This window comes from Harpegnathos saltator, unplaced genomic scaffold, assembly GCF_003227715.2.
Source record: "Harpegnathos saltator strain DR-91 unplaced genomic scaffold, Hsal_v8.6 scaffold228, whole genome shotgun sequence".
Taxonomy (NCBI): domain Eukaryota; kingdom Metazoa; phylum Arthropoda; class Insecta; order Hymenoptera; family Formicidae; genus Harpegnathos; species Harpegnathos saltator.
This window is the reverse complement of record NW_020230015.1, coordinates 201391-219620: the sequence shown is the minus strand read 5'-3', so window position 1 is coordinate 219620 and position 18230 is coordinate 201391. Positions and strand designations below refer to the sequence as shown.

Genomic DNA, 18230 nt, shown 5'->3' with positions numbered 1-18230 from the left:
ATTTATTTATAATTATTTATTACAATTTTATAATTAATAAATAATTAAGAAATTACTTAGTAAAATTATTTATTAAAATCAAGTGGTTGATATATTTCAAATTCTTTTATAAAACTTATAAAAATTATTAAGAATAATTAATTATTAGTAATAATTAATTATTAGTAATAATTAGTTTTATAAAAATTTATGAAAATATGAAAGTTGAGAGTCCGTGCAATATTAAAGTGTATTCAGCAATTGTTCGGAATACAATAATAAATTGCTTGAATTTCTTGTGCTCTTTTGACAATTTACTTTAGCAATGGTGGATGATAGACAATGAAAATTCGTAATACAAGCGAATATTATCAAACTTCGCGTTTTTATTGTTCAGCATTGCATACCGTCTACGGTTGTCAAAAGATTGTTAAGAGATTCATCTTGAAAGAGACTACACTTCAAAGAACTTAATCCATCGCATTTTGTATACTTATTTGTAAATATTCTTGCATTCAATTTTTAATAATAAAAATAGAATTTTATATAATAGTACAAGATATTTCTATTCCGTTTGATGATCTTTACCTATGCATGAGCGCTTGGACATGTAAATTTAGACGCAATATACAGGGTGTCCGGAATGTGATCATTAATATTTTGTGTACTGGTAGATTGGGTGTAGCCGAGAAGAAAAGTTATATACCGTAATGTCAAATTGGCAATAGTTATCGAGTTATTAATTGAAACATGTGAGCCAATGAGCGCATAAAGAGCGTTGGGCGGCCGCCTCTTGTCGCTTGCGCTCGCTCGTTCGTCGTTCGCACTCGCTCGCTCCTCATCGCGCGCGCATGCCTCTTGTCGCTTAAGGTTGCCTTTCGCCGCGCGAGGTAAGCCATCTTCTTATACACAGAGCCCGTCCTGTCGCTTTCTCGTGCGCTCATTCATTTACACATTTTAATTAATTACGGAATAAATATTGAAAAAATTGTAAAATGGCACAGGACTTTTTTAATTGTTTTAACGAGTTCTACCAGTACATAAAATATTAATGATTACATTCCGGACACCCTGTATAATATTTACAAAGAACATAATAAATGTGATAAACTGCACATCATATATCATGAAAAACTATATAAATAAGAAGATATATAAAATATAATTAAATCAATATATATGATGTAAAAGTGTTATTTATTCAACAAACAAAAAAAATATGTTTGCTATCATGTAATTTATATACTTCATATTTTTTTTGAATATATAATACATACACACACACATATATAATTTCATTAAGAAAATTTCAGCTTTTTCGCGGAAACAATTAACCTAGCATACTATTTATACGGAGAATAAATATTGTTCTAATTAACAAGACAATGAACGCACCAAATACGTTTTACTCTGTTTATTATTATATTAAATCAATTTAACCAATTTCTTTTCCTGTCACCAAAATGGAGATATAATTATATGCAATTTTAACTACTGCTAGTTGTGCTACTCGTTATTTTTTAAAGTTTTGTAGACAATTAAAAATGAATTACGATAATACATATATTTAAAGCCTCTATATGGTCTTAGAGATTTGAATTCATTATAACGCCAATAATAGGACGTACATTTCTACCTAGAATTTTCTCAGTTACTTCTTCTAATGCTATATTCTGCGATGGAGTGGATAAAAGTACTGGGCATTCCTGAAATTGCATTGTCTTTATACATTTATCTCATGTTTTAAACTTTAACATTGTTAACTTTAATATTGTTTGAAAACCTATGATCAGGTTCGCTCTTCTATATACTGAATTGGTTACGTGAGCGCTATATTTCATACAACAACATTCATAGATAAACTTCTTCTTATTACGAACACAACGGGGACAAACCTCTTGCATACCAAATTCAAATTGTAAATCTGTTCCTACTAATATAACTATTAGCATTTGCATATCTGGTAATAGATGTAACAATATTTCCCAAGCTGGTAAACCGTTTCTTTCTATGGAGCTTGCTGCTATAATATGAATGATATAGATAGATGCGTTCAGTAGAACATCAAGTAGTCCTGCATAGTACATTCCATAATATACTGAGAATGGTCCTGATACGTAATCGGTATAAATGTAATCTAAAGCGCACTATACGCCCTTTTTATTTTGTATACATTCCTCTATAAATTTTGCCATGTCATTGAAGGGTCCATCGTTATCAGGAAACTTCATAAATTTCAACGATAATGAGGCTTTACTTTCGTATTGAACATTTAAGAGCTCAAGATTTAGTCACAGTGTCAAAACATCGCAAAGACTGTGTTGTAGCTCCTCGAATTCTTTCTTATGTTCTAAACAATAGTCGGCGGACAAACATTTTTTGCAGGAATACAGTCCTGTCTGTTGATGACAAATTAAGCAAAATCTAGGGAAGATGAACATTTGCTTTTCGTTAACTTCAAGTCCACGTTCTAGATCCTGTATAATTGATTGATAAAATTGATTCTGTGCTTCTAACTACTCTTTCTGAGTAAAGCGACGAGTGAGATGTTGCGGATTGTTCTTCAGGAATTTTTCTAAAGCTGTGCAAATCTCGCGGTGTTGAGGAAGGTGCAAGTTTTTATGATGTTCGGAACAGTAAGAGATCAAGAAACACCGATTATATGTTGTCAAATTTATTATTTCTCTAGTCTTCTTGCAAACGTGGCAAAGGTTTGGATGAAAGATCTTATTGTAATGTATAGACGTCCATGGTCCAGTATATAGAAATAATGTCTTTGTTATATCCATGTTAGTATGCCTGTGTAACTAATGATATGATACTGTATCTGCAATATCAATTTAGGAATAATACGCATTCGACATTAGCAGAAATAATAGAATTCTCTGTGCATACAGTACTAATGGCAATATGGTTATTCTTGGATTGCTTGGACGTCACTAATAAAGTGCTTATATATGGTTCGGAATATTTCGAAAGTTGTTTACAGTTTAAGATGTAGGCAATTTGAAGGATATGGGGATTTGCTACGAATATTTGTTATCGGAAGTAATTATGATCAAATTTGAAATGTATAACGGCTGTCACAGGACATTGTATTATCGTCAATATTTTTTTAAATGGAAGTTGAAAAAAGCGCCATATTTTCACGTTTTTTATCCGATTTAAACAATATGAAAAGAAATAATATTCATATATTAAACGTACAAATTAATTTAGTGCCTTTCTTCATGAAATTCAGAGTTTAAGCACAAAAAAACAAATGCGCGTTTATTATTCGAAATAACCTCCATTATTTTTGATAATTTTACTTCATTTTTTGCACAACTAATGAATATTCTCACAGAAAAAACCGATTACATGTTGTCAAATTTATCATTTTTCTAGTCTTCTTGCAAACGTGGCAAAGGTTTGGATGAAAGATCTTATTGTACGGCACAGAAAAAATGCAATAAGAATGCAATATAACAACGCAACTATTTACAAAGTCCTGTATGACAAACGTGCCAGTGACGCCTGCAGGGAGGGCGGAGTGGCAACCAGCACATCAAGCATATCAAAGAGCGCAGAGAGGGAACGACGATCCCTGTCATTCTGAGGCCTTTTCGGACCTGAGGCCAGCTATAAATTACACGGTCCCGAGGACGCGTGGAGGAAGAGCACTGAGCTTTAATAGGAGGTAACTATTCTTTATTTAAATAATTATCCTACTATCTGAGAAATACAAAATTGACAAAATACATTTCTAGAATTATGTTTATCAACATTTCATTAAATTATAACTAAGACTCTATATCTTATTGTCAACAAAAGCACTTAGCGTAATATATAATATTATCTTACAATTAATTATTATCCATTTATAATTATTTATTAAAATCTTATATTTAGTAAATAATTAAGAAGTTATTTATTAAAATCTTATATTTAATAAAAATTAAGATGTTATTTATTAAAACCTTATATTTATTAAATAATTAAGAAGTTATTTATTAAAATCATAATTTTTTATTAAAATCAAGTGGTTTATATATTTCGAACATTTTTTATAAAATTTATGAAAATTATTAAGAATAATTAATTAACAATAATCAAAATTTTAGAAAAACAATTTATAAAAATGTATGAAAATATAAAGATTAGGAGTCTACGTAATATTAAAATACATTCGATAATTGTTTAAAATACAATAATAAAGTGCTTGAATTTTTTGTGTTCCTGTGACAATCTATTTTAATGATAGCGGATAATGCCTAATGGTAGACAATGAAAATTCGTAATACAAGTAAATATTATCAAATTCCGTGTTTTTATTGTCCAGCATTACGTATCTGCGGTTATCAAAAGATCGTCAAAAGATCCACATCATCTTGAAAGAGATTTCATTTCAAAGAGATCATCTCATTACATTTTGAATACTTATTTGTGAATATTCTTGCAATAAATTGTCAGTAATAAAAATAGAATTTTATATAATAATAGAAGATATTTCTATTCTGTTAGATCCTTTACCAGCGCTCAAACATATAAATTTAGACGCAATGTATTTACAAAGAACATAATAAATGTGATAAGTTGCACGTCATATATCATGAAAAACAATAAAAATAAGAAGATGTATAAAATGTAATGAAATCCATATGTGTGATGTAAAGAAGTCATTCATTTAAACAAAAGAAAAAAGAAAATATATTTACTATATTAAGTAGTTCATGTATATCTTTTTGAGAAATGTATAACACATGCATACACATACATAGTCTCATTAAGGACATTTTAATTTATTTGTGTGAACAATTAACCTGGCATACTATTTATTCGGAGAATAATTGATTTCATTAACCAGACAAGAAACGCACCAAATTCGTGTTGTCCTGTTTATTGTTGCGTTAAACCATTCAATTTTTTTGCCTGTCACCAAAGTGGAAACATATTTATATGTAATTTGAACTGTTTTCAATCGCACAGCTTGTATTCTTTAATATTTTGTAGATATTCAAAAACGAATTACGATAATAGATATATTTAAAGTCTCTATATGGTCTTAGAGACGCGAATTCATTTTCAATATTAACAGGACATACATTTTTACCCAGAACTTTCTGAGTCTCAGTTATTTCTATTAACGATATCCTCTCTGATGGAGTGGTTAAAAGTACCGGACATTCCTGAGATTGCATTGTCTCTAAACATTCGTCCCATGTTACAGTTTCGAATACTGCATGAAAACCTACGATGAGATTCGCTCTTCCGTACGTCGGATTAACCATATAATCACTATATGTCGTAGAACAACATTCATAGATGAATGTTTTCTTATTGCAAGTGCAACGGGGACAAATTTCTTGCATGCCAGATTCAAATTCAAATTGTAAGTCTGTTCCTAACAATACAACTATTAGCACTTGTATATTTGAGAAAAGATGTAACAATATTTCCCAAGCTGGTAAACCATCTCTTTCTATGGACTCTGCTCCTATAATATGAATGATACAGGTAGATTCCGTCAATAGAACATCAAATAATCCGGCGTGGTACATCCCATAATATACCGAAAGCGGTCCTGACACGTAATCGCTATAGATGTAATCCAAGGCGTTCCATTCGCCCTTTTTATCTTGTATATATTCTTCTATAAATTTTTCCATATTATTGAATGGTCTTTTGCTATCAGGAATCTTCATAAATTTTAACGATAATGAGGCTGTAGTTTCATACTGAACATTTGAGAGCTCAAGATTGAGCCACAGTGTCAAAGCATCGCAAAGCCTGTGATGTAACTCCTCGAATTTTTCCTTGTGTTCTAGACAATAGTCAACGGACAAACATTTCTTGCAGGAATATAGTCCGGTCTGCTGATGACAAATAAAGCATAATCTAGCGAAGTTGAACATTTGCCTCTCATAAGCCTCAGGCATATGCCATAGATCTTGTATAACATTAAAATAAAATTTAGTATTTGCTTGCAACCATTCCTCCTGACTAAAACGGCGAGTGAGATATTGCGAGTTATTTCTCAGATACTTTTCTATAGCTGTACAAATCTCGCGGTGCTGAGGAAGATGCAAGTTTTTGTGATCTTCGGAGCAATAAGAGATTAAGAGACACCGATCACATGTTGTCAGATTTGTCACTTCTCTAGTTTTCTTGCAAATGTGGCAAAGGTTTGGATGAAAGATCTTATTGTAATATATAGACATCCATTTTCCAGAGTATGGAAATAATGTCTTTGTTATGTCCATGTTAATATGCCTGTATATAATTAATGATATAATACTGAATCTGCAATATCAATTTAGAAATAATACACGGTACTCGGCACTTTAGCAGAAATAGTAGAATCCGCTGTATACACAGTACTGATGACAGTATGATTACTCGTGGATTATTCGAACGTCACTAATAAATTGCTTAAGTTTGCTTCTAACCATCGAGGGCTGTTTACAGTTTGAGACGTAGACAATCTGAACTAAGAAAATAATACCTATAAATATATATTTATATATACCTAATAGCTATAAATATATATTATGTTTATTACCGCAAATAATATTGTGAAAATTTGAAAATTTGAAACATATGGCGTATTGTATTGTTCGCAGCACATCATATTGTTGTCAATATTTTTCGAAATGGCAGTTGAGAAAGGCGTCATATTTTCTCATTTCTTCGTCCAATTTAAAAAATATAAAAGGAAATAATACCCATATATTGAAAAAGAAGATTTTCTAAGAATTAATAGATGTTATATAAATTTCTGCAAAGGAAAGTGAGATGAAAATTAAATAAAGTAAAGAAAAGTAAAGAAATTTAAACTAAATAAGAATAATTTCTGTTAAAATCTAAAAAATATTACATATTAAAAAAATTTATATACAAACTTCAACAGCTCTCTATACAGAGCAATTCAAAACAATTTGCTGTCCATGAAATATGTTCTCTACTCAACGAATTCTAAGATAATTTTCCCGTTTTCCAAATGTTATCCGAAGCTTAGTTTTTGAGTTATAAAGGTAAATAAAGGTAAATTATAAAGATAAATTATTAAAGATAAATTATAAAGATAAATATAATAGTTTGCTTATTACGGGTCGGATGTATAAAGTAGATAGGAAAGAGTACAACTTATCAGACGCAGGCGCTTATATTGTATTTCTAATACAATGAGTTCATCGACATATGTAAAAACATTGCACACATCATTTTCATAATTTTTGTTAGCCTGTGAGCAACACGCGGCGTGTTAATTAATTTCTGTTTTCTTTAATTTTGACCGTCACGAAGACAAATAAAAATACACAACTCATGATCGAATCGAATGTACAATTGAAAATAGAATTCTTTACTATTACGGAAACTGAGGTGCGCTATAACAAGTGATAAAAACTATCATTTTCAAGATAAATAATTTTTACAAAAGAATTCGTCGACTTTCTTCAAAATAAGGGTATCTTGTTTTTTTCAAACCGTGAATAATACTCTTTTTCGATTTTATCTTCTATTTTCTCTCTTGCTGAGACTTATAGTTTACTTTTCGATCACCCCGATATTTTTAATCTCAACAATCATCTTAAACTAAATGTTTTAAATGCTAGCACGCCTATACTTAACGTCCTACATACATTCGTCTGAATAAAAAAGATTAGTTTTTCAAGAGTTATATTTGTGGCAAGAAATATACATGGTTTTCAAAAAATATTTTCTCATTATTTTTTCGCTACACAGTATATGTAATAGGGAATAAAAGCATATAAATTTGCGTTTTATTTCTTATTCTAATAATTATCCTACTTATATAATTATCCTACTTATATATATCTGGAAAATATTAAACTGATAAAATATATATCTGGAATTATATTTATTAGTATAAATCACAACTAATAATCTATATATTATTGTTAGTAATAGCACTTAGCGCAATACATAACATCATCTCACAACTATTTATTATTTATTTATAATTATTTATTAAAATTAAGTGGTTTATATATTCCAATTTTTTTATATTTATAAAAATTATTAAGATTGCTTATTAACTTAACTTATTAACAATCATTATTAACAGTTATTAACAATAATTAAAATTTTATAAAAAGGTTTAGAAATTTATGAAAATGTAAAGATCGAAATTTATAAAAATGTAAAGATCGGGAGTCTATGCAATATTAAATATTAAAGTGCATTCGACAATTGTTCGGAACTCAATAACAAAGTGCTTGAATTTCTTATATTCCTTTGACAACTTATTTTAGTAACGGCAGATAATGCCTAATGATAAACAATGAAAATTTGTAATATGAGCGAATATTATCAAACCCCGTGTTTTTATTATCCAGCATTACTATCTATGGTTGTTAAAAGTTTGTCAAGAGATCCATATCATCTTGAAAGAGATTTCGCTTTGAAAAGTTTATCCCATCGCATGTTACATACTTATTTGTAAATACTTTTGCTTTTAATTGCCAGTAAGTAAAATAGAATTTTATATAATAATAGAAGATATTTATATTGTGTTGGATGATCTTCATTTGCACATGAATGCTCGGACATATTAAGTTAGACGCAATGTATTTACAAAGAACATAATAAATGTGATAAGCTGCACGTCATATATCATGAAAAACCATATAAGTAAGATGTAATGAAAAATGTATATAAAATGTAATGATATTCATATGTACAATGTAAAGAAGTCATTTATTCAAACAAAAAAGAGGAAACACGTTTACTATAAGTGACTTATCTATTTCATATTTTTTTGAAAAATGTATAACACATGCATACATATACATATAGAATTTCATTAAGGAAGGTTTAATTTATTTGCATAAACAAGTAACCTAGTATACTTTTTATTCGGAGAATAATTGATTTAATTAATGAGACAATGAACGCGACAAATATATTTCGCTCTGTTTATTGTTACGTTGAATCAATTAATTTCTTTTTCTGTCACCAAAGTGGAGTTATAATTATATGCAATTTTAACTACTGTTTTTAGTCGTACAGTTTATATTCTTTAATGTTTCGTAGACAATCAAATATGAATTACGATAAATAATATAGTTATAGGGTCTGTATGGTCTTAGAGAACTGAATTCATTTTTAACGTTAATAATAGGACATACATCTTTACCAAGAACTACCTGAATCTCATCTATTTCTTCGAATGCTGTCTCGAAGGAAGTGGTTAAAAGTACAGGACATTTCTGAGATTGCATTGTTCTTAAACATTCGTCAAATGATTCAGATTGGAATATTGATTCAAAACCTACGATTAGGTCCGCTTTGCTATTTATGGGATTGGCCATGTAATTTCTGTATGTCATATCACAACATTCATAGATAAATCTCTTCGCATCGCAAACGCAACGGCGACAAATCTCCTGTCTACCACCTTCAAGTTGTAAGCCTGTTCCTAACAATACAACTGTTAGTACTTGAATATTTGGGAAAAGATGTAACAATATTTCCCAAGCTGGTAAACCTATTCTTTCTGTGGAACCTGCTTCTATAATATGAATAATACAGGTAATTCCCGACAGTAAAACATCAGACAATTCCGCGTGTGATATACCATAATATACCGATAGCGGTCCTGACACGTAATCGGTGTATATATAATCCAAGGCGTTCCATTCGCCCTTTTTATCTTGTACATATTCTTCTATAAATTTTTCCATATTATTGAATGGTCTTTTGTTATCGGGAAACTTCATAAATTTCAACGATAATGAGGCTGTACTTTCATACTGAACATTTGAGAGTTCAAGATTGAGCCATAGTATCAAATAGTCGCAGGACATTTGTGCATGTTTCTGTTCGAAATCTTCCTTGTGTTCTAGACAATAGTCGATGGACAAACATCTTTTGCAGGAATACAGTCCGGTTTGCTGATAACAAATAAAACATGATCTTGCGAAGACGAACATTTGAGTTTCGTAATTCTTAAGCATACGCCTTAGATCCTTTCGAACTGATTGACGAAACTTATTTTGTGTTTTGAACCATTCCGTAAAACTAAAACTGCGAGTGAGATATAACGGGTTGTTCTTCAAAAACTTTCTCATAGCTCTGCAAATCTCGCGGTGTTGAGGAAGGTGCTGGTTTTTGTGATCTTCAGAACAATAAGAGATTAAGAAACACCGATCACATGTTGTCAGATTTGTCACTTCTCTAGTTTTCTTGCAAATGTGGCAAAGGTTTGGATGAAAGATCTTATTATAATATATAGGCGTCCATTTTCCAGAGTATGGAAATAATGTCTTTGTTATGTCCATTAATTGTTAATATGCCTGTATATAACTAATGATATAATACTGAGTCTGCAATATCAATTTAGAAATTATAAACAGTATTCGGTACCTTGGTATAAATAATAGAATCCGCTGTATACACAGTACTCGTGATAATATGGTTATTCGTGGATTGCTTGAACCTTACTAATAAATTGCTTATATTTGATCCTAGGCATTTCGAGAATTGTTTACAGTTTGAGACGTAGTCAATCTAAACTGAGGGCATAGGACTAGATAATTACAAATATTTATATTTTTATTATCGTAAATAATATTGTGAATAAATTTCAAACGTAACAATGTCGCAAGACATTGTTTTGTCGTCGATATTTTTCAAAACAGAAACAGTTGAAAAAGGCGTCATATTTTCTTATTTTTTCGTCCGATTTAAATAATATGAAAGAAAATAATATCCATATATGGAAAAGGAAAATTTTCTACAAATTGCTGATATATGTTATATAAATATCTGCAAAGGAAAATGAGATGAAAATTAAATAAAGTAAAGTAAAGTAGTGAAAATTAAACTAAATAAAAATCATTTCTAAAATTTAAAAAATATTTCATGTTAAAAAAATTTATATATAATCTTTAATAGCTTTTTATGTAGAACAATTCAGAGCAACTTGCTGTTCTTGAAATGACATGTGCTTCATTCAATGAATTCTAAGATAATTCTTCTTTTTACCAAATCATATTTGAAGTTTAGTTTCTGAGTTATAAAGGTAAGTAGTTTATTTATTACTATTCGGATGTATGAAGTAGATATGAAGAGCACAATTCACCATTAGACGCAGGCGCTTACATTGAGCGCTTAAGGCGATGAATTCGTCGACGTATGTAATAATATTGCACACATCATTTTCATAATTTTTGTTAACCTGCAATTGACACGCGGCGTGTTAACCTCTGTTTTCTTTAATTTTGCCTGCTACGAAGACGAAGGAAAATGTTCAACTCACGATCGAACCAAATGTAAAATTGAAAATAAAATTCTTTACTATTACGGAAATTGAGGTGCGCTAACAAATGGTAAAAACTATCATTCTCAAGATAAATAATTTTTGCAAAAGAATTTGTCGGCTTTTTTCAAAATAAGAATATTTTGCTTTTTTCAAACCGTGAATAATACTCTTTTTTGATTTTATCTTCTATTTTCTCTCTAGTTGAGACTTATCGCTTATTTTTCGATTATTCTGATATCTTTAATCTCAACTAACATTTTAAACTTAAATTTTAATGTTTTATATGCCAGCACGCTTATACTTAACGTCCTATATACATTCCTACATACATTTGTCTGAATAAAGAAAATTAGTTTTTCAGGAGTTATATTTGTGGCAAGAAATATGTACGATTTTCCAAAAATATTTTCTCATTAACTTTTTGCTACACGGTATACATAATAGGAAATAAAAGCATGTAAATTTGCATCTGATTTATTATTCTGATAATTACCCTACTATCTGGAAAATATAAAACTGACAAAATATATATCTAGAATTACATTTATTAGCATAAATCGCAATTAGTAATCTATATATCGTTGTTAGCAATAGCATTTAGCGCAATATATAACATTATCGTACAATTATTTATTATTTATTTATAACTATTTATTAAAAACAAGTGGTTTATATATTTCAAATTTGTTTATAAAATTTATAAAAATTATTAAACTTAATTAGTTATTTATTAACAATAATTAAAATTTTATAAAACAATTTATATTAGATTTATAAAAATTTATTAAAATATAAAAATTGGGAGTCTATGTAATATTAAAGTGCATTCAGCAATTTTTCAGAATACAATAATAAAGTGCTTGAATATCATATGTTTTTGACTACTTATAATATTTTAGTAACGGCGAATAATACTTAATGATAGACAATAAAAACTTGTTACATGAACAAATATTATCAAATTCCGTTTTTATTGCCCAACATTACCGTTTATAGTTGTCAAGAGATCCATATCCATATCACATTGAAAGAGGCTTTACTTCAAAGAGTTTATCCCATCGCATCTTGCATACTTATTTATCAATATTCTTGCATTAAATTTTCACTAATGAAAATAGAATTTTATATAATAGTGTAAGATATTTTGATTCGATTTAATGACCTTCACCTGTGCATGAGAGCTCTAATATATATATTTAGACGTAATGTATTTGCAAAGAACCTAAATAAATGTGATAAGCTGCACGCCATATTTCATGAAAAACCATAAAAATAAGAAGATGTATAAAATGTAATAAAATGCATATGTGTGGGATGTGAAGAAGTTATTCATTCAAACAAAAAAAGAAAACATATTTACTATTAAGTGGTTTATGTATTTTATATTTTCTTGAAAAATATATAACACACACACACAGTTTCATTATGGAAATTTTAATTTATTTGTGTAAACAATTTACCTAGCACACTATTTATTCGGAGAATAATTGACGTAAGTAACGAGACAATAGACGCGACAAACACATTTTATTCTGTTTATTGTTACGTCAATTCAACTAATTTCTTTTCCTGTCAAAGTGGGATTATAAGTGGATATTATAATTATATGCAAGTTTAACTACTGTTTTCAGTCGTATAGTTTGTATTTTTTAATGTCTTGTAAAGAATCAAATACGAATTACGATAAATAATATATTTAAAGAATCTGTATGGTCTTTGAGATTCGAATTCATTTCTCATGCTGATAACAGGATATACATCTCTACCCAGAACTACCTGAATCTTATCTATTTCTTCTGTCTCTAATAGAGTAGTGAAAAGTAGCACAGGACAGTCCTGAGATTGCATTGTTTTTAAATATCCCATCAATGATTCAAAGTCGAACAGTGATTCTAAACCTACGATCAGGTCCGCTCTTCCATACATCGGATTTCCCATGTAATCAGTATACAACATACCACAGCATTCATAGATAAATTTCTTCTTATTGCAAACGCAATTGGGACAAATGTCCTGTATACCAAATTCAAATTGTAAATTTATTCCTATCAATACAACTATTAGTACTTCTATATTTGGTAAAAGATGTAACAATATTTCCCAAGCCGGTAAACTGTTTCTTTCTATATAAGATGCTGCTATAACATGAATGATATAGGTAGATTTGTCCAGTAGAATATCAATTAATCTTGCCTGATGCATTCCATAATATATCGAGAGCGGTCCTGACACGTAATCGCTATAGATATAATCCAAGGCGTACCATACACCCTTTTCGTTTTGTACATATTCTTCTATAAATGTTGCCATGTCATGGAAAGGTCTATTATCATCGGGAAACTTCATAAATTTTGACGATAATAAGTCTGCACTTTCATACTGAACATTTGAAAGCTCAAGATTGAGCCATAGTATCAAATAGTCGCAGGACATTTGTGTATGTTTCTGTTCGAAATCTTCCTTGTGTTCTAGACAATAGTCGATGGACAAACATCTTTTACAGGAATACAGTCCGGTCTGCTGATAACAAATAATACATGATCTTGCGAAGACAAATATTTCAGTTTCGTAATTCTCAAGAGCACGCCCTACATCCTTTTGAACTGATTGATAAAATTCATTTTGTGCTTTTAACCATTCCTTCAGACTAAAACGGCGAGTAAGATATTGCGGATTGATCTTCAAGAACTTTTCTATAACTGTGCAAATCTCGCGGTGTTGAGGAAGATGCAAGTTTTTGTGATCTTCCGAGCAATAAGAAATCAAAAAACATTGATTACATGTTATCAGATTTACCACTTCTCTAGTCTTCTTGCAAACATGGCAAAGGTTTGGATGGAAGATCTTATTGTAATGTACAGACTCCCATGGTCCAGAGTAAGGAAATAATGTCTTTGTTATGTCCATGTTAGTATGTCTATATAACTAATGATATAATACTGAATCTGCAATATCAATTTAGAAATAATACACGGTACTCAGCACCTTAGCAGAAATAATAGAATTCTCTGGATACACAGTATTAATACTTACACGTAGATTGCTTAAAAGTTACTAATAAAATGTTTTCGTATGTTTCTAAGTATTTGGAGTGTTGTTTACACAGATAGATACATAGGCAATCTGAACTAAGGACATAGGTCTAGATGGCTACAGATATTTATTGCCGCAAGTAATATTATGAATAAATGAGAAACGTACGGACGATGTCGCACAGCATCATGTTGTTGCTTGTAATTTTTATGTCAGTCTGCTTTATCAGTGCTTTGTTAAATGAATCTTATCGAGGTAATCGGGATATGTAGAATTCAAACACTTCGTACTATAATTTATTGTGACTTTACTTTATTATAATAAATGAAAGAAATTTTCATATGTTAATAAATAAAAGATGATTTGCTAAATAGGTGATATAAAAAATACAAACCAATTAACGCTTCATGAGCATTTTATTTACATGTATAAAGTTGTGGATGACATCAATATGAAACTGAAATATTCTTGAACCGTTTATAAGAAACTCTGTTTTCAATTATACACGGATACTTTTACAATACTGGTTTAAATGTTTTCAATCGCTTATTAATTTTTTCGCATTATAGTTATTTTTATTTATTTGAATTAGAATTATCTCATCTATTGTTTTTACTTATTTGTGTTATATGCATACAAATACCAAAAGGTGAGGGAATTTTTGTCGTTTTGTTTCTATTACTTATAAAGAATGTATACACGCATGCTATGTTAAAATGTAAAAGATAAAGTGTCATGATTCTTTATACGTAAACAAATGTCTTAGAGATACATACATACAAATATTTCCGGTATTCTTTGTTTTATATGTTTTATTTCTTTGTTTCAATTGATACTGAGACTTGTAAATTGGAGACATTTAAAGATGTTCTAATTTCTCTAGATATCATTTAATAACGACTTTAAAAAGTCCGATTTTCACAGCAATAGAAGATTATGAGACACTGTACTATTAAATATTCCCCTTTATAATAATATATGCATGATACATAAAATGTAATACAGTTTTCTCATATATGTATGACGTACTGTAGTTATTGACTCAAAAATTAAAATAATATGTTTATTATAATAAAATAATATATATAATAATAATTTATTTTCTTTGAAAAATGTATTATATGGAATCATTTTGTATAGGTATATAAATGTATATACATGCATACATATATATAAACATATATATATATATATGTATGTATATATCATATAAACATTCTACCTAGTACATTATTTACACGGAAAAGAAATATTGATTGGAGAGACATTAAACATATTTTAAACGCCTTTTAGATTTTCATTATTATATTACACAACTAATTGAATAGAGAAACCATTGTATTTTCGTTTCGTGTATAATTCATGTTACCGAAGTGCAATCATATTGATTTGTTACTGGATTGGTTCCTTAATGTCTTGTAAATAATTACATACGAATTACGATAATACACAGATTCAAAGCTTCTGTGTGGTATTAGAGCTTTGAATCTGTTCTGGATACAACGAACAGGATTTACAGTTGTACCTAGAACTTCCCGTATGTCATTAATAATTCTTCTCAAAGAAGATAGCTTTGCAGTGGTTAAGAGTAACGAACAGTCTCGAGATTGCATTGAGACTAAACATTTCTTCCATGATGGTGACATATATTTTAATGTCGCGTGAAATCCTACGATTAGATTTGCTTTCCCATATATCGGATTAGACAGATATTCACTGTATGACATAGCACAGAATTCATAGATGAGCTTCTTTCTATTGCAACAGCAACAGTAACAAAGGTCGTGCGTATCAAGTTTTTCTTGTAGTTCTCGACCTATCATTACAATTATTAATACCTTTATCTTAGGTATGAGATGTAATAATATTTCCCAAGCTGGTAAACTCTGTCTATCTACGTCTTTTGCATCTATAACATGAATAATATAAATCGGACCGATTTCTAGAAAATTTAATAACTTTGTTTCTTTTATCCCGTAAAATATCGTCATCGGTCCTGACGCATAATCGGTATAAATGTAATCCAAGGTATGCCATTGGCGAGCATCCTCTCGTATATATTGTGTGACAAACGTGGCCATGTCATTAAAAGGCTTATTCGAATCAGGAAATATCATGAATTTCAATTTTAGTGGTATTATACTCCTATATTCGAAATTTGAGAACTCAAGTTTCAGCCACAATTTCAAAAGGTCGCAGATACTGTAATGTTGCTGTCCGAACTGTTCCTTATGTTCTAGACAATAGTCGGCGGATAAACATTTTATGCAGGAATACAGTCCGGTCTGTTGGTGACAAATTAAGCATGATCTAGCGAATATGAACATTTGTATTTCATATTTCTCAAGTATACGCCTTAGATCTATTGCAACTGACACACACAATTGGCTCTGTGCTTTATACCATTCGTCCCGAGTAAAACGGCGAGTGAACCATTTCGGGTCGTCCTTCAAGAACTTTTCTAAAGCTGTGCAAAATTTGCGATGTTGCGGAAAATGCAGCTTTTTGTGATCTTCGGAGCAGTATGAAATCATGAAGCATCGATTACATGTTACTAATCTTACCACTCCTCTTTTCTCCTTGCAAATGTGGCAAAGGTTCGGATGAAAAACCTTATCATTACGTAGAGGCATTCGTGATTTATATTATGGAAGAACTCCACTTATTAGGTCCACGTCAATATATTAAATTAACCACGTCCGTATGGTTAAAGTTGCGGAAATACTTTACTTGCAACGTTAACTCAGAAATAACGTGCGAAACATGATGTACACAGTGCAAATAATTAGTTCGTTATTGCAAATATTCTGTTTCTTAGCGTTTCGAGCATTTGTTTACAGCGTGAGATAGCAGTCTAAACTAAGGACGTAAGAGTTGTATACCTATAGATATCCGTTATTGGGAATAATATTTCGAATAAAATCTACATGTGCGATGAAAATCGCACGGCATCGTATTGTTAACAATATTTACGCTCTTATTGTTATTAAATATAACAATAATATTATATATACAGGGTGTCCGAAATCTTTTGTAAATAAAAAATTGTGGATATTATATAATCAGATCAAACTGAGAAGAAAAGTTATTTTGAAAAAATCGCAATAATTATCAATTATCAAAAAAGCTTCTAGATGTGGTCATTTTCAATCATTAATAACATGATAACTATTGCGATTTTTGCAAAATGACTTTTCTTCTCAGTTTGATCTGATTAATTTTTACAATTTTTCTTTTCCAAAAAATCTTGCACACCGTGTATATACTCTATATCCGTGTATATACTGTATGTTATTAGATAAACTTTGGTGAGTTATTATTCGTACATGATATAAAAATTTTATACATTTTGTAAAATGATATTAAATAACGTTCAAATCTTTAAAATTAAGAGGAGAAACATCTGCGTATTAAAATTGTTTTCTTGTCAATAAAAGGAAAAGTTGATTAAATAAAATCGAAACATTAAAAGTTAAATGCGCCATAGATAAAGTATTATTTGCCAAACAGGCTTCATATGTTCTTTTTAATATAGTTTAATGACATTATCATGTAGCTATCGGCAAAAGTATCCGTACGCTTTTCTTGTTGACAATGAACTGAAGTCGGGTTTCGCAGTCAGTAATTCGCAAATATAATACATCAAATTAATATCAGCGGAACGTTATATTTATGTCGTTGATATACATGATGCGTAGTTTTCAATTGTTTTAATGCCCCGTTGTTTTTATGCAGTAAAAGATGAATAGCGAAAAGTTAAAAATTCGTGGTTTCAAAGCTCTGTGAGTTTAAAGTTGGCAATACTGCAGCAAATATAATAAAACGCATTTTTAATGTGTGTATGGAGAAAGTTCTTTTATCGAAGGGACAGCACAAAAATGATTAAGTAGTTTAAGGAAGGCAATGAATCGCTAGAGAATGAGTCGCTCTTGCAACGTTCATTATTGAAGAT

At 29.9% G+C, this 18230-nt stretch overlaps 2 protein-coding genes across 2 annotated transcripts; both read right to left on the bottom strand.

The window, feature by feature from the left end:
* Nucleotides 1–8966: 8966 nt before the first annotated feature.
* LOC109504011 (uncharacterized) lies at nucleotides 8967–10414 on the bottom strand. The gene has a single exon (XM_019842265.2). The coding sequence runs from the start codon at nucleotides 10260–10262 to the stop codon at nucleotides 8967–8969; it is 1296 nt and encodes a 431-aa protein (XP_019697824.2). The 5' UTR covers nucleotides 10263–10414.
* A 2445-nt stretch (nucleotides 10415–12859) lies between these two features.
* LOC105185069 (uncharacterized) lies at nucleotides 12860–14152 on the bottom strand. Its single transcript, XM_025298631.1, has one exon. It carries the CDS (start codon nucleotides 14150–14152, stop codon nucleotides 12860–12862), a length of 1293 nt encoding a protein of 430 aa, XP_025154416.1.
* Nucleotides 14153–18230: the final 4078 nt, after the last annotated feature.